At 60.0% G+C, this 17,528-nt stretch overlaps 1 protein-coding gene across 1 annotated transcript in view; it reads left to right on the forward strand.

Annotated features, from left to right (window-relative positions):
• NTN1 (netrin 1) overlaps positions 1-15,643 on the forward strand; it is an 83,082-nt gene extending 67,439 nt beyond the window's left edge. The window contains exons 5-6 of the mRNA XM_059864072.1: positions 8,315-8,389; positions 15,241-15,643. Coding sequence (XP_059720055.1) covers positions 8,315-8,389; positions 15,241-15,569 — 404 coding nt within the window. The 3' untranslated portion in view covers positions 15,570-15,643. The remainder of the gene's footprint in view (positions 1-8,314; positions 8,390-15,240) is intronic.
• Positions 15,644-17,528: the final 1,885 nt, after the last annotated feature.

Here is a 17,528-nt window from a genome sequence, read left to right on the forward strand (position 1 = left end):
GCGGAGGTGGAAGGGGCTGCGGAGGTGGGAAGGGGCTGCGGGCTCCCGGGAATCCCTCTCTGCCGCTTTCCAGCCGCTCCAGGCGAGAGGCTTTAATCTAATTACATGCTTTATTTGCGCCAATTTGTTTTTCAATCAATCTTGCTCAGCCAGAAGAAAGGAGACTACTGTGGGCTCATTTGCACCTTCTTGTTCCAAGGGAGAGGTTAATGGCCGTTATCCGCTGGGATCGGCGCTCCCGGCTCTGCCTGCCCGGGAGCTCGGCATCCTCCCGCAGCACAGGCAGCGAGGTCCAGACTGGCACGGGGCATTCTGGGGACACGCTGGCTCTGAGGAGCCGCTGCAGGCAGGGCTCGGGATGCTCCCAAGGTGCTCCCAAGGTGGCATCCCGCAGGAAAGGTTTTGTGTATCCATTGCCAGGGATGGCAGCGGGGTCCCAGGGGAAGGTTTGGGTCTGCAAAGCACCAAAACAAACAAATGAATACGAGTGGAAATTACTCCTCCCGCTTTCCCTGCCCTGCCGGGGAGTGGCACGGCTCTGTGCCATGGGGGCTGTGCCCGGCACAGGGCAGGGCTGGCCTCGGTGCCCCCGCACTCCTGGGCTGGTGCCAAGGGCTCCTCACCCGCTTTGGAGAGCAGAGGATGCTCTGATGCTCAGCAGGTGCCTCTGCCTTGGCACACTGGTCACAGCCCCCCCTCAGCTGGGGGGACAAGCCCCTGCCAGCTCCTGGGGACTGCTGCTCCCTGCTGGGAGGTGACCAAGGACAGACCACGGCCACTCGGGTAAACACCACCCAGTGCCAGAGGCTCGCTGGGCACCAAGTCTGGGCACAGACCCTCTGGGCCCTGGAATCCCTGTCCACAGGCTGAGACTGCTTCACACCCGGGGACCATGCCCCAGAAAACACAGCAGGCACGGCTGGAGCAGCCCAGCCCCAGCTGATCCCAGGCCCATGGCCTGGAAGGGATGTGGCTCCCTGCTCCAGCTCCTGGCCATGCTGGAGGAACGGCCAAGGCCACCCTGCTGGGGACACCAGCTGTCCTGCAGCTGCCCGGGCAGGAAGGGCATTAATTTGCACATGATAATTGCAAAAGGCTTCGTGCAGGACTGCAGGGTCACAGCCAGGTGAGAGGAGAAGAGCCAGTTAGTGATAGCAGAGCCAGTTTAGTGATAACAGAGCCAGTTTAGTGATAACAGAGCCAGTTTAGTGATAACAGGCCCCTGTCCACTCAGTGGCCAGACAAGGGTGCAGCAAAGCACAGGACAAGCGAGGCCACTGCTGAAATGAATAACCTGGGAAGGATTCTCTGCCTTAGCTTTGCTATTTTATTAAAGCTTCTTTACATTAAAGCAGCCAGCTCCGAGACAAAGACTCCCAGTGGAGTCCTGCACAAATTAAATTACAGCAGTGATCCCTCAGGATCACTGTGAGCCAGAGGCTGCAGTCCCTGCACTTGTCCCACGGGGATGAGCCCATCCCTGCTCCCTGGGAGAGCACAGGGCTCCTGCAGAGCACGCCCTCCTTCCCCAGGCCGTGTGCTCAGCACAGGCCCAGAGCCAGCAGCTTGGAGTGTGCAGGGCTGGAGCTCTCCAAATGACTCCAGCAGTCATTCCTGGGACTGATGGGGGACATGGTAAAATAATTCTTTGGGATGGAAGCAAGGGGCAGCCTCAGTGCTGTGGGAAGTGAAGCAGGAGCTCGTGGTCATCTGGGGAACCTCCAGAGCTCTGAGAGCCAAAGGCATCCCTGCCACCACTGCTACAGGGCCATCCTCTCCTGCCCCGGGGCTGGATAGCATTTTATCCCGTGTCCCTTGGGAATGTGGCTCCCAACTGCCTTTGGGCTGCTCTGGGGAGCTCACAGAAAGGTTTTCATGCCCAGGGGAACATTCTGAACACCCAGCTCTGAGCCTACACTCGGCCCCAAAACAGACACATGGCGTTACTGCCCCTGCCCTCCCCAAGGGCAGCCCCCCAGGCACCCCCTTTTTGCTCCAGGGGCTTTTCCTCCAGGCCCCAGGCTGGAGGATGCAGCAATGTGCAGGTTCAGGGCTGCCTGTGGAGAAGTTTAGCCCAGATTTGGCCCGAGCCAGAGGGGAGCTGGAAGCTGCCGTGTCCCCCATGGTCACTGCTGCTCACCCCCATCGTGAGGGGCAGCTCATGCACAGAGGAGCTCTGGGGAGGGAGAGAAAAGGGCAGGAACCCAAAAGCTGTTCACCACAGCCTCCCCTTGCATTGCAGCAAACCAAGCCAGCCCTGCTGGTCTGCCCTGCCCCACTCTAGGGGTGTCTGGGACCCCAGGCAGACCCCACTCCCGTGTTCTCATCCTGCCCTCTCTGGTAAGGGAATCACAGATTTAGGACTTGATATTTGGGGCTGCACCTGCATTGAGTGGCTCAGTCTGGCTGCACATCCCCACCAGCAGCAGCAGGAGATGGGGGCAGCCAGACCCCACCTGCAGAGCCCCCCAAGAGCACAGCCCTGGCAGGGAGGGCAGGAAGATGCCCCTCACCCCAGTGCTGGGCTCAGGCTGTCAGGGCCGGGGCTCCCTCCTAAGCCACAACACCTCCACTTTGGATGGCAGCCCACAAAGGGATTTAGGGCCCTACCTGGGGGAAATCAATAGGAATTTAGCTGCATAAATTTGGATTAGAAATCTGAATCCCCTTGGGGATCTAAGCCTTATATCTGCATTTCCAGTTAGGTACCCAGGCCAAGAAATGTGGCTTTAATCGCTCTATCATGTCAGAATCAAGGGGCCTTTAATTTCCGCTCCCGACATGTGGCTCTCGCAGCAGCTCCGAGCTGAGCCTGGAGCTGCGAGTGCCGCAAGAGGCGCCTGGTGCATGCAGGGTCTCCCTGCAGCAGCACTCAGCACCCGCAGCTCTGCTGCCAGCACCTCCCTCCTGCCCAGCCCCGGCAGCATCAGCGCCCCGGGCAGAGCGGGATCCACCAACAAATCACGGGATGGGCACTCAGCACCGCAGCTCTCAGCCTCATCACAGCAACCCCAGGCAACCCCCAAACCGAAGATGTTTAAACAGAAAAAAAATTCAACTTTCTGCAAAGAAAAAAGAAAAAAGAAAGAAAGAAATTAAGCAAAACAAAGAAGGTGTTTAGCTGTGAAAAGTCTCTGCCCAGCCAGAGAATTAGCTCTATCAAGGGGATGGGCTGAGCTGCAAAGCTGCTGAAGGCTGTGCTGACACTTTTTACTGAGCTGCGAGCGACACGAAGCAGCCGCCCGCCACCTGCTCCCCCTGCGAGCCTGCGGCTCCAGCGGCCTCTCCCGCCCCCTCCTGCTCTGCTCAGCGCGGGGAGCTGCTGCTCCCCCAGCCCGGGGCAGGCGGGATGCAGGGCTGACCCAAAACCCACCCAGGCTGACCCAAAACCCCCCCAGGGCTGACCCAAAACCCCCCCAGGGCTGACCCAAAACCCCCCCAGGGCTGACCCAAAACCCACCCAGGGCTGACCCAAATCCCACCCAGGGCTGACCCAAATCCCACCCAGGGCTGGCCAAAAACCCACCCAGGCTGACCCAAAACCCACCCAGGGCTGACCCAAAACCCCCCCAGGGCTGACCCAAAACCCACCCAGGGCTGGCTGTGCTTGGGCTCGCGGCTCTGGAACCGGGATTTGCTCTGGAATATTTGTGCAGCTGAGCAAGGCCAGAGGAAAGGGCTGGGAGCAGGGGCTGGGATGTCCCCACGGGTTTGTTCTGCACAGGGGGCTGGGTGCTTCACAGGGGTGGCTGGGCTGGACACGGGCTCAGAGGGGCTCAGGAGGTCCCGGGTCTGGCAGGGCAGGGCCAGGAGAATGGGCAGGACAGCAGCAGGGTGAGCACCAAGCCCTGCTCTGCTCCCTGAGCAGGGGACACTTGTGACACAGTGGGACAGGGATCTGGGCCCCTCCTGCAGGACCTGCTGGACACTGACCCCCCATAGCAGAGGGGTGTCCCTCAGGCAGCTCTGGGAATGCTCAGCCTGCTTTGTGGCTGGGCTCTGGCCTCTCCTCCCACGGGCAGGCTGTCCCAGGCCGATCCTCTGCAGCCTCATGGAGAGGGGAGAGAGGGACCTGCAGGACAGGGAGCCTCTGGCACAGCCAGGCAGCACAGGCCTTGGCACTCCTGAGGTTTGTCACATAAACATTTGGGGACAGATCGTGCAAGAGTCTCACATCGTGTGTCTCCTGTGCACACCCACGAGTCTCAGAGCTCCACACCCACCTTCTCCTCCCATCCCTTCCCCAGCGAGGAGCAGCAGCTCAGCAAAGCTTCCCCAGAGCCCAGACTGCAGCAGAGCCCCTGGTGAGGAGAGCAGGGTCTGTCCCTGGCACATCCTGCAGCATCCCCTCTGTGCACTGTCCCGAAGGCAGAGTGGCCTCGCAGCACCACCCACACACACCCACAGAGCTCAATGCCTGGCTCAGCAAGCCCATTTCCCCTCCCAGAGAGGCCCCAGAGGATCTCCAAGTCACCCAGGAGGCAGAGGAGCCCTCCACGAGGGAGACAAAGGAAATGAAGCGGGGCAGATCCCCCACCCAGGAAAGCAGCACTGGCAGCTGGGCATTCCCGGTGATTTACAGCAGCTGGCTCTGCCCAGGCCGGCCCAATTCAAACCAGCTGGGGCTCTGGCACAGCCCCTGGGGCTGGGGAACCAGGAGAGGGACAGGGACAGGCACAGGGACAGGGACAGGGGTGTGCAGGCAAAGCAGGCCAGCCCTGGCTGGACTGGGTGTCCTGAGCCCCAGGTTGTCACCCTGGGAGGAGCAGAGGCTGTGGGTGCTGCCACATGGGTGCTGTCCTGCAGGGTGTGGGGGCAGCTGTCCCACCACCCCGCAGCCCCCCTGGCTGCCAGGCAGCCCCGGGTGGATTCCCAGCAGGTCTGTAATCTCAGGTAGAGTGGAGTTACCATGGTGCAGGGATGGGGAGCTCGGCTGTGTCAGGGGTGTTTCTGTGGGGACAGGTTGCTGAGGTGACTTGGGGTTGTTTTTGTGAGGATTCTGGCCTGGAGTCCAGAGCAATGGTGTCTCTGCTGTTTCTTGGACTGGATCCCAGCAGCAGTGGGGCTGCAGGAGGGTGTGCTGCAGCTGTGCTCTGCCAGCCTGGCTGCTGGAGATCCCTCAGGGCTGAGCCACGAATGTGCAGGTGGGAGCTGCTGCCCACCCCGGTGCTCTGGGCCAGCCTCTGGCCAGCATGTCCTGGGTTTGGCCAGGGCAGGAGGGATGTGCAGCCAGAGCTTCCAGGCTTGTCCCTGCCCACCTGTCCTTGTGTCACCTCTTGTTCTGCCCGGCGCTGAGGTGTGACAGCAGCAGTGAACATCCACAGAGCTCCAGGACTCCTGTGCCAGGGAGAACCATCAGCAGCTTTGTCACAACCACACCGGTGTCCTGAGGAAATCAGCAGCCTGGGCTGGGCAGGGTGGTGCCAGCAGCCTGGCGGAGCAGCCGATGGCCTGGCTGTCCCTGCTCCCCAAAAAGCTCAGGGGAAGCCTCCCGGGCTCTTAGGTCACTGCACAGACATTCAGTTCCCTCAGAGACCCCTCCTTCAATGTTCAGGGACATCTGACCAGAGCATTGGATCAGGAATGTTTCTGTCCCCTGAGCTCAGTGACACCAGGGAGCCACGTCCCTCTGTGTGGTGGCATCCTGGACATGGGCATGGCTGGGGCTCTCTCGTGCATCTCCGTCCACTCAACTACAGTTCTGATGGAATATCCACTCCTTTCTCAGGGCATTTCAGGTTTTATTTGCTGTTCAGAAGTGTTACATGAGAAAAACAGATGGGAGGCACGAGTGGCTGGAAGCCCTCAGCCACCAGGGTTTGGAGGGCTGTGGCCAAGCTGTAGCTGGGCACAGATCTCAGCTGGGGCTCTGGCAGGGGTAAGACCACAGGGTTTGGGTTTGGGTTTGGGTTTGGGTTTGGGTTTGGGTTTGGGTCTGTGTTTGGGCCTGGCTGGGTCACGCTGGAAGAGCTGGAAGCCTGGTGTGCCTGAGGGTCTCTCCTGAGGAGCAGGAGCAGCAGGGAGCCGTGGGGCTGAGCTGGGGACTCTGCATGGCCCCATGAGAGGGGCTGGGGCACACAGGGGTCACAGGGGCTGGTGCTGAGGGGGTTCCTCATGGTCTTGGCACCCGGTGTGAGCTGCCATGGCATGCCAGCAGCATTGCCACCTTCCCCACAGCCCCCTGGGCTACCTCAGCAGGTTCCCCACCTGTGCCCCAGCAGAGGCTGGGGAAGGTGGCAAGGGCTGTGCCTGTGCCAAGGGCTCCTGCTGCAGGCAGCCCTGTCCCTTCTGCCTCGCTCAGGGCATTCCACGGTGCTGGGGGCCTCTCTGGCACCCGTGGGTGCTGAGGAGCTGTGGATGGGCACGGGCAGCATGTCCACGAGCTCACCCCGGGCCTGGCAGCTGGCATGGCACAGCCCCTCTGCAGCCACACTGACACTGCCCTGGTGCCATGGGCCCGTGCCCAGCGGTGGCCAGAGGGCACTGCCCACCCACTGCAGGGCCAGCAGCTCCCAGGGCAGGGCTCGGTGTCCCTGCAGGCTCCAGGGCCCTACCAGTGGCCCATGGCCTGTGCCCAGCTGTGGTGGCAGTGCCATGGGGCTGTGCCCAGCAGCAGTGGCAGCGCCATGGGGCCATGCCCAGCAGTGGTGGCAGTGCCATGGGGCCGTGCCCAGGAGTGCTGGCAGTGCCATGGGGCCGTGCCCAGCAGTGGTGGCAGTGCCATGGGGCCATGCCCAGCAGTGGTGGCAGTGCCATGGGGCTGTGCCCAGCAGTGCTGGCAGTGCCATGGGGCCATGCCCAGCTGTGGTGGCAGTGCCATGGGGCCGTGCCCAGCAGTGCTGGCAGTGCCATGGGGCCATGCCCAGCTGTGGTGGCAGTGCCATGGGGCCATGCCCAGCAGTGGTGGCAGCGCCATGGGGCCGTGCCCAGCAGTGGTGGCAGTGCCATGGGGCCATGCCCAGCAGTGGTGGCAGTGCCATGGGGCCATGCCCAGCAGTGGTGGCAGTGCCATGGGGCCATGCCCAGGAGTGCTGGCAGTGCCATGGGGCCGTGCCCAGCAGTGGTGGCAGTGCCATGGGGCCATGCCCAGCAGCGGTGGCAGTGCCATGGGGCCATGCCCAGCAGTGGTGGCAGCGCCATGGGGCCATGCCCAGCTGAGGTGGCAGTGCCATGGGGCCGTGCCCAGCTGTGGTGGCAGTGCCATGGGGCCGTGCCCAGCTATGGTGGCAGTGCCATGGGGCTGTGCCCAGCAGTGGTGGCAGTGCCATGGGGCTGTGCCCAGCAGTGGTGGCAGTGCCATGGGGCCGTGCCCAGCAGCAGTGGCAGTGCCATGGGGCTGTGCCCAGCAGTGCTGGCAGTGCCATGGGGCCGTGCCCAGCAGCAGTGGCAGTGCCATGGGGCCGTGCCCAGCAGCAGTGGCAGTGCCATGGGGCTGTGCCCAGCAGTGCTGGCAGTGCCATGGGGCCGTGCCCAGCAGTGGTGGCAGCGCCATGGGGCTGTGCCCAGCAGCAGTGGCAGTGCCATGGGGCCATGCCCAGCTGAGGTGGCAGTGCCATGGGGCCGTGCCCAGCAGTGGTGGCAGTGCCATGGGGCCGTGCCCAGCAGTGGTGGCAGTGCCATGGGGCCGTGCCCAGCAGCAGTGGCAGTGCCATGGGGCCATGCCCAGCAGTGCTGGCAGTGCCATGGGGCCGTGCCAGGCTCCTGCTGGCCGCCCGGGCCAGGGCAGCGTGTCCCAGCCGTGGGGGCCCATTAGAAATGAAATGTTCCTCCTGGGGTATTTTATTTGCACACTTCAGTAGAGTGGACACCAAAAGGCTTTGCTAATGCTTCATGGGCTGCTAATTTCCCCCGTGACCCGCATTGTGGCGGGGTGACCCCAGCCCGAATCTCTCGCAATGAATGCCAAAGGCTGACACCGGCCCGGGTTAGGGGTGACAATGGGGCCTCTGTGGGCTCCGGGCGGCTCCAGTGGGAGCTGCGGAACAGCGGGAATTTGTGTGGCTCTCAAAAGCTCTGGGTGGCACAATAAGGGAGGCCCCCGGGTCTCCCAGGAAGACAGAGGCGGCCGGGGAAGCCGGGCCGGGGGAGGCGGAGGAGGCCGGGCTCCTTTGTGAGCACTTTCTTTAGAAAGGAAAGGGCTTCTCAATGGCCCCGCCGCCGAGCCGAGCGGGGCCCGGCAGATGGATATCACGGGCACGCTGCTTATTCACGGCAGCCCGCAGCTCGGAGCGCTCCCCTTCCCCCAGCGCTTTCTGCTTTTGAAGGCTAATTTGTTTTGTTAATGTTTTCTTGCCCTCCCCCTCTCTCCGCGCAGATTGTGACTCGTACTGCAAAGCCTCCAAGGGGAAGCTGAAGATCAACATGAAGAAGTACTGTAAGAAGGACTATGGTGAGTGTCCCCGGTGCCACGGGGATCCAGGGCAGACGTGTCCCCACGGGGGTGTCCCCAGGGCCACCCCGCCACAGCCGGGCTGGCTTTGTGCCGTTGGGAATGCCCAACCTTGCCAGGTGTGGAGGGGCAGCCTGGGCAGCGGTGCCCTGCGTCACCTGGCATGAGCACACCCGAGTGCCGACCCTCATCTGGGGGCTGTCCCAGCATCTGCAGGAGACTCACACCTTCCAAGGGTTTTCCAGTGTCTTCGGGGTTATGATGACACCACGTCCCCTCTCACGTGCGCTCACATGCCACAGCTTTTGAATATTTACAGATATTATAATATTTTTTGTTGTGGGGATGAGCAGCAAGCAGTTCCCTGTCACCTGCATCCAATCCCCCCATAATTCCCAGGAAACTTCAGAGGGCAGCGAGCCCTGGGACAGCTCACACTCGGGTCTGTTGGAGGTTTGAGTGATGGAGGTTTGGGTCACACACATTCGGATCTCTTGGAGGTTTGGGTGACACACCCAGACCTGTTGGAATTTTGGGTGACATACCTGGAGCTGTTGGAATTTTGGGTGACACACCCGGTTCTGTTGGAGGTTTGGGTGACACTCACTCCCAGATCTGTTGGAATTTTGGGTGACACTCACACCCGGATCTGTTGGAATTCTGGGTGACACTCACACCCGGTTCTGTTGGAGGTTTGGGTGACACTCACACCCGGTTCTGTTGGAATTCTGGGTGACACTCACACCCAGATCTGTTGGAATTCTGGGTGACACTCACACCTGGATCTGTTGGAATTCTGGGTGACACTCACACCTGGATCTGTTGGAGGTTTGGGTGACACTCACTCCCAGATCTGTTGGAATTCTGGGTGACACTCACACCCAGATCTGTTGGAGGTTTGGGTGACACTCACACCCGGATCTGTTGGAATTCTGGGTGACATTCACACCTGGATCTGTTGGAGGTTTGGGTGACACTCACACCCGGATCTGTTTAGGGTTTGGGTGACACTCACACCCGGATCTGTTTAGGGTTTGGGTGACACTCACACCCGGTTCTGTTGGAATTTTGGGTGACACACACCGGTTCTGTTGGAGGTTTGGGTGACACTCACACCTGGTTCTGTTGGAATTCTGGGTGACACTCACACCCGGATCTGTTTAGGGTTTGGGTGACACTCACACCCGGATCTGTTTAGGGTTTGGGTGACACTCACACCCGGATCTGTTGGAGGTTTGGGTGACACTCACACCCGGATCTGTTTAGGGCTGCCCTGTGGGCTGCAGCAGACCCTGGGGAGGTGTGGGTGGCTCAGGAGGTGTCTCAGGCAGGAGATCCCAGTGAACAGGGACGAGGTGCCCCTGGAGCAGGGATCAGGGGAGCTGCAGTGAGCTTTTCCCTTCTCTTCTCGCTCAGCCTCGCTCCTGCACCTTCAGCAGGGAGCCAGAGCCGTGTGCTGGGGCTGGCTCAGGTGTGGGGACACTGTCCCAGTGCTGGCACTGGGGTGCTCCCCCCCGACCCTCCTGGCCATGGAAGGGTCCCCCCCAGCCCCAGCCAGCCCCACAGCCTCGGCAATTCGCTTTTTTGAGAACAAACCGTGCTGGAGAGGCAGCGGGGTGAGCGATGCCGGGGCAGCCCAGGCTTTCACCAGGGCCAGGGAGGGAAGAAAGGGTTGAAAAGGTGCAGGGAGGGATAATAAAGACTTTGGGACTGACACCCCAGCAGGAAGCCAATTAGGAGGCTCTTTTCCTCACCGTTCTGCTGGCATCGCTGGGCTGAATGTCCTAAAAGGCCCTAATTAGCTAGAGCAGAGTTCCTTCTCCCGCGGGCTCAATCGGAGCTATCATCCGCCCGCTCCTCAATGGGGCTTTTTAGCTCCCCGCTTCATTCAGCCTTTCAAAGGGGATATTTTCCCTTATTTATTTTTCGTATCTGTTTGTTTTTGTCGGGTTTGTGGGTTTTTTTCCTTTTTATTTTAATTTGGGCTTTTTCCCCGCGAGATGGGTTTGGGTGCAAATATTTGGAGTGCGACAGGACGGGGGGGAGGGCAGGCGGGAGGTTCGGGAGGGGGAGGCAGGAGCAGGGGCAGAAAAGCTTTTTCTGGGATTTTTTGGCTGCGTGGGGGAGCGCAGGGCCGCTCAGCTCCCAGAAAAGCAGGGAGAGAAGAGGGGTTTGCTGAGGTGGGGGCACTTAAATCCCGGGGAAGCAGAAGGGATTCCAGCTGAACCCGCCGAGGGTGGAGATTCCCAGGGTTCTCTGATGAGAGCAGGTGATGCTGATCCAGGTGAGATGCGAACATCCTGTGCCACATCTTCTGCCCGATTTTGGGATGTTCCAGCTCTCTGCGGGGTGTGACTCTGGTGAAGGAAACCTGGAGCTTTTAAATCTCCATCTAGCCCCTGATGCTGAGCCGCCTGTGCTGCAGCAGGGCTGGTCCTGCACGGATGATTCTGGAACAGTCTTGTACCAGCACTGTGGTCCCACGCTGGCCCTGCATCCCCATCCCAGCACTGGGCAGGGAACGGGGCTGAGGAACAGAATCCTCATCCGAAAGGTGAGATCATCTGCTCACTTTGCCCTTTCTTGGAAAAAAAAAGTAAAAAAATCCTTCCTTCAGCGGAGCCTTCTCTTAGTCACCCCCTTTGTCGAGAGGAGCTTGGCAGGGGCCGCTGGAAAAAAGCAAAATGTGTTTTCAAAAGGCAACTTGAAAAGAGGGAGGGAGGGGGAGAAAAACCCGAATCCCCAAAAAAACCCAGGGCGGGGGGAAGCACCAGCCCCAGAACTCAGAGCCCCTTGCACTGCTGGGAAGGTGGAGAAATCTCATTCCTGGGGCTGAGCAATCCCTGCTGGAGCCACGTGCTGAGGAGAGAGCCGGGGCAGTGAGGGTCCCCAGCAGCAGGGCACACCCAGGGATTAGGGATCATAAATCTCCAATATTAAACCAGGAGGAAATTGGCAACCAGAGCGAGGCAAAGCCGCCGCCAAATAAATTAAAAACTGAAAAAAGGGGGGGAAAAAAAAATCACATTTTAACACTTTGCTCCAGCGAGGAGCCAGCCCTTTACATTCCCAAACCCAGATGGTGTCGGGGTCACCTTTTGCTGCTGGTTGGAATGGAATCCACATGGACTCCACTCCACTGTGCAGTGAGAGGGGAGCCAAGCCTGTGGAGAACCCTCTTGCACTGGGACATCTGGGCCTGCCACCGCTGTCCCCAGCACGCCCTCCCACCTGGCCATGTTAAATACCTCCAGGTGCTCTGTCCCACTGCCCCTCCTGGGGCTCCGTCCAGGGGCCAGCCCAGGAGGGTGCCCAGCCTCCCCCAGACAGGGATGGGATGTGTGGGATGTTCCAGGGTTCCACAGCAGGACTGGCCCTGCAGCCCAGCCCTGAGTCAGCCTCAGCAGGGGAAGCCTTGAACTCAGGAGATTTATCACAAACCCCAGATGTAAACTTAAAAAGTAATTAAATAATTAGGTTTTCCCCAGCCTCCCTGTTTTCATGGCAGCCTCAGGAGTCTGGGGCCCTGAGTCACGATCTCTGAATGCTGCAAGGCACTGCTTTGCTTTCAGCCTTCAGCAGCTGCCCTCAAACGTTGTTTGGAGGCTTTGGGCTGGGTTTTGTTTTTATTAACATCAAACCATCCCCCCCTGGGCTTTCATCTCCAGCTTCCAGCCTCTGGGCCTTTCTTGTGGCTGCAGGCTCCCAGCCAGGCCTCGGGGAGCCAGGAGCATCCCTGAGCTCTGGGGATGCAGGAGGGGACCAGGGACCCTCCCTCCCCTCCCCCAGCCCGGGGACCACTCTGTCACCCTGGCAGAGCACCAAAGTGTGGTGAGGGCTGGAAGGCACATCCAGGTGGGATTTGTGGTTCAGGAGTGTCAGTGTCAGGTGGGATGTGGTTCCTGGGGCAGCCCTGCCCTCACCAGGACCCTGCTGTCCCCCTGCTGTCCCCCTGCTGTCCCCCTGCTGTCCCCCTGCTGTCCCCCTGCTCCCCAGGCCCCTTTGCTGCCTGAGAGCTCCCTGGGGAGCAGAGCAGGCTGCAGGGAAATGAACCTGGAGAAAAATCTCTGCATCTCTGGGAATGCCTGGGATGCAGGAGCCCCAGATTGCCCCCAGGGTTTGGCTGCTCAGAGTTTGCAAAGGTCAGGGAGGAGCACAGGTGGGATCAGGAGCTGGGCTGGATCCCCTCTTTGCTGAAACCAGTGTCACCAGCCTGGGCCAGAGCCCATCCCACTGAAACCAGTGTCACCAGCCTGGGCCAGAGCCCATCCCACTGAAACCAGTGTCACCAGCCCCAGCTGGAGCCGTGGGAGCTGCAGCTCCTTTGATTTTGTTCTCCTGCTCCAGGACACCACAGCAAGGGCAGCACCATCGCAGGAGGAACCATCATCCCCTATCACCTCCCTCCCTCTGCTGCCCCAGGGTTTTGCCAGGGTGCAGGGCCAGGCCTGAGCAGGGGTTCAGCAGTTAGCTCAGCACAAAGCCCAGCTCTGTCCCAGCAGAGGGCAGCTGAAGGGCAGCACCAAGCCCCAAAGCCAGCTGTGGACTGGGGGGCACAGCTGAGCCAGAGCCCCAAATCAGGAAGGGACTGAAACCTCCTTCATGGGAAAGGAGTCTTTAAATCCAGCTTAGGTGCTTCCAAAAACTCATCCTGGCCCATTTCTGCCTCTCTGCATGTCCGGTGTCCCCTGGGAGATGCTGGTCCCACCTCAGCACTGAACCAGCCAGGCAAACACCCCTGGAGCCGGGCTCCAAGCCCCAGCCCAGGAGGAGCTGAGCGTCCTGGATGTGAGGCTGCGGGCAGAAATCCGGCTGTCAGGGCAGGCAGCTGTGCCTGCCCCAGCCAAGCCTTCCTCAAAGCTTTCACTCCTTCCACTTCATTAATAAAAAGGGAAAAAATAAGAGACAGGGGCCTTGACATAAAAAAAAATACAGACTGTGTGTTTTAGAGCAGAGTTTCCTGTAACCACCTCTCTCCAGTTCCTTTTCATTCATTTTCTCCATTTTGTCAGCGTGGACCCAGGCAGGTCAAAGGTTTAAGCTTTTTTGGAAAGATTTGTTTCCAAAAAATAAAAGTTGGCTACTCTTCACATTTTGTTACCTTCACACCAGACAGGGAAATACATGGTCAGAGCTTAGGGTTGTTTTTTTTCCTTTTCCCTTTTTTTTTAATGAAAGCATCTGGCCTCCATGACACGCTCTGAAAAAAAAATACCCCATATATTTTGCAACGTGTTAAAAAGCTGTGCTGGGCTGCAGAGCTCTGCTTCCTCCCAGAGCCTGGAATCACTTGGTTTTAGAGACAGGGGGATGCTCCTCCACCACCAGCCCAGGGGGGAAAACTGGACTGTTCCAAGGCAGAGTTTTCCCTGAGGTTTCTGGGAGCTTCTTCTCCCTCTGTTAATTTATACAAACAGGATTGGCCCCACTGGGGCTCAGCCAGGCAGGTGAATGGGCAGGTGAATGGGCAGGGCTTTACAGCTCCCAGGGCATGGAGGGAACAGTGGGGAAAAGGGAAAAGCTCAGTGATTTGGCTAAAAAAGCTCTTTGAGGTGCTGCTGCTGCACCAGCCTGTGCCGGGCCTGGCCCCTGCCTGCTCTCCCAGCCAGGCCACCCTCACCTGGGACTTCCCTGGGTCCCTGCTGGTGGGGATTCCTCACCCACAGCTGGCAAACCAACCCAGGAGGGCTGGGCAGGCCCTGCCTGGGGAAGGCATTTCCTGGGAGATGACTTTGAGCCCTGTCCCAGGAAAGAGCAAGGGCTGAGGTTTCCTCAGTCCATGGCTACAGAGGAGGTTACACAGCATCAGCCATGGGCTTGGAAAGCATCATCATCATCACCATCACCATCATCATCCTCACCAGCACCACCTTGTGCAGGGATCAGGGCTGTCCTCCCACCTGCTTCTGGCTGTGGGAGCTGGAGGTGTCCCAGAGCTCTGCCAGGACACCAGGACATCTCCTTGGAGCCCAGAGCTGCCATCCAGCCCTTGCAGAGATGTTTCAGTGACTCTGCCAGGCGCAGAGCTGGGGAGCATCTCCCAAGCCTGTGGTGCTCTTGGAAGCTCTGCTGGGCCCTCAGATGCAGCACTGGCTGCTCCTGTTCTTGGGGGGTGGCCTGGGGACAGCACTCTGGGGCATCCCCAGCCCTGGCTGCTGCAGGGGACAGCACTCTGGGGCATCCACCAGCCCTGGCTGCTGCAGGGGACAGCACTCTGGGGCATCCACCAGCCCTGGCTGCTGCAGGGGACAGCACTCTGGGGCATCCACCAGCCCTGGCTGCTGCAGGGGACAGCACTCTGGGGCATCCCCAGCCCTGGCTGCTGCAGGGGACAGCACTCGGGGCATCCCCAGCCCTGGCTGCTGCAGGGGACAGCACTCTGGGGCATCCCCAGCCCTGGCTGCTGCAGGGGACAGCACTCTGGGGCATCCACCAGCCCTGGCTGCTGCAGGGGACAGCACTCTGGGGCATCCACCAGCCCTGGCTGCTGCAGGGGACAGCACTCTGGGGCACCCACCAGCCCTGGCTGCTGCAGGGGACAGCACTCTGGGGCATCCCCAGCCCTGGCTGCTGCAGGGGACAGCACTCTGGGGCACCCACCAGCCCTGGCTGCTGCAGGGGACAGCACTCTGGGGCATCCCCAGCCCTGGCTGCTGCAGGGGACAGCACTCTGGGGCATCCACCAGCCCTGGCTGCTGCAGGGGACAGCACTCTGGGCATCCACCAGCCCTGGCTGCTGCAAAATCCCTCCTCCTCCCACAGCCCGTTAGGTAAGGCCTGAAGCTCATTTCTGCCCACCAGCCCAGCAGTGACACCTTCTCCTCTCTTGCCTGTGTGTTGTTTTTCTCCAGCTGTCCAGATCCACGTCCTGAAAGCCGAGAAGAACGCGGACTGGTGGAAGTTCACGGTGAACATCATCTCCGTCTACAAGCAGGGCAGCAACCGCATCCGGCGCGGCGACCAGACCCTGTGGATCCACTCCAAGGACATCGCCTGCAAGTGCCCCAAAATCAAGCCCATGAAGAAGTATTTGCTGCTGGGCAACAACGAGGACTCTCCCGACCAGAGCGGCATCATTGCGGACAAAACCAGCCTGGTGATCCAGTGGCGGGACACGTGGGCCCGGCGGCTGCGGAAGTTCCAGCAGCGGGAGAAGAAGGGGAAGTGTAAGAAAGCCTAAAGGAGGAGGAGGAGAGGGAGAGACTGACTGTGCATGCTGCTTTGTGTAGAGCTGGGGCGGGCAGGGACCGGCTGCCAGGGCGGGCTGGGGGGGACGGGGGGCAGCGACCACGGCTGGGGGTGCTGGGCTTGCACCTCCCATTCCAGGGGAGACAAAACCCAACAGGACCCAACAGGACCCAGCAGCACCCAATGGGACCCAACAGAACTCAACAGGACCCAACAGGACCCAACAAAACTCAACAGAACCCAACAGGACCCAACAGGACCCAACAGAACCCAACAGGACCCAACAAAACTCAACAAAACTCAACAGAACTCAACAGGACCCAACAAAACTCAACAAAACTCAACAGAACTCAACAGGACCCAACAGGACCCAACAGAACTCAACAGGACCCAACAGGACCCAACAGAACTCAACAGGACCCAACAGGACCCAACAGGACCCAACAGGACCCAACAAAACTCAACAGAACTCAACAGGACCCAACAGGACCCAACAGGACCCAACAGGACCCAACAGGACCCAACAGGGACCAACAGGGACCAAGGAAACCCAAGAAAACCCAACTGCACACACAGACAGAGCCCACGAGTGGGGTGCAGGCGTGCAGCACCTGGGGCCCCCCAGCTCCCTCCTGCCCCGTTGCTGAAGAACTCAGAGACACCAAACTGCCTTCCAGCTGCCAACATCTGCTGCCTCCAAAGCACGGCATGGGCACATCCACCCCGTAAGGAACTAATCCACAGCACCGCTGGAAATTAACTCCCCGTCCCCAAACCACATATTTGCAACTTAGGCTGACTGAGAGAGCTCTTGTAGAGGAAACTAAACCGAGACTTTTGCTGAGGACAGACCCGAGGATCGGCGCGCGGGGTCCTGGGGGGCTTTGGTATCCCACAGCCGTGGCCACCACGAGGTCTCCAGCTGTGATGATGCTCTGGGTCCACTGTAGGCACAGCCAAGAGGGGACAATGCTGGTGGGTGACTTCCTGCTGTGCATAACTCTGGGAATGGCTCCGTGCTCAGCCCCCGGCCCTGAGGGTGCTGCCCCCAGCACATGGAAGGAGTGTGAGCCCACAGGGTGCCCTGTCCCCCTCCAGCCACCCGCTTACAGGCAGGGAGTTGATAACCAGGATCCCCAAGGAAACACCTGACAAAAAATGAGTTGGCATCCAGTCCCCACAGTGCCCTGGAAGGTCCTGCCAGTCTCAGTCCCTGAATCTCCACTGGGGCCAGCCCTGAACCTCCTCCCCTCTGCTGCTGTCAGCACACCAGGAACCCTCAGGTGGCAGAAAATCCCTGAGGGGACACCAGGGTCCTGGCTGGCCACTGGTTTCACTCCCAAAGCCAGAGCAGCTCTGCCCTCGCTCCCTCTGGAGCTGCAGCCCCTGACATCCCCGTGGAGGTCTTGGAGACAAAGTGGGGAGCAGAGGCTGCCAGGGACTGTCCCCATGGGCAGGGGGCCAGTGCAGAGCTCTGAGGCCTGGCCAGGCCAGAGCCCACACAGGGAAGGGGTCTCAGCCAGGAGCAAGGTGTGACCCCCCTGGAGCTCTCCTCCCTCTGCTCAGGGGGCACCCAGCCACGTTAAAATTCCTAATTTCCAGTCGTTAATGCACTGAGCACAGTGGAGGCTGCCTCTGCTCAGACGGGAGCATCCTCCCCTGGGGCACCCTGAGGGCAGGACTGGATTGGGAGCTGCTCCCCCCGTGCCAGGCGGCTCCCCTGGCACAGCAGCCCCCGGGGAATGGGGATTTCCAGTTCCACCTCATCCAGGGAGAGCAGGAATGGCTGGGCAGGAAGGCAGGGAGGGCAGGATGGTACCTGGAGGAGAAGCAAACATTAGTCGCTATGAAAAGCAAAACCTCCCTGCTATTTTTCCTTTTAGGAAACTTGGAAACATCTCTTTTATGACATTTTCCAGTGGTTTTGCCTTGTTTTATAGCAATTGACAAT

Source organism: Haemorhous mexicanus, chromosome 20 (genome assembly GCF_027477595.1).
Source record: "Haemorhous mexicanus isolate bHaeMex1 chromosome 20, bHaeMex1.pri, whole genome shotgun sequence".
In the NCBI taxonomy this organism is placed as follows: domain Eukaryota; kingdom Metazoa; phylum Chordata; class Aves; order Passeriformes; family Fringillidae; genus Haemorhous; species Haemorhous mexicanus.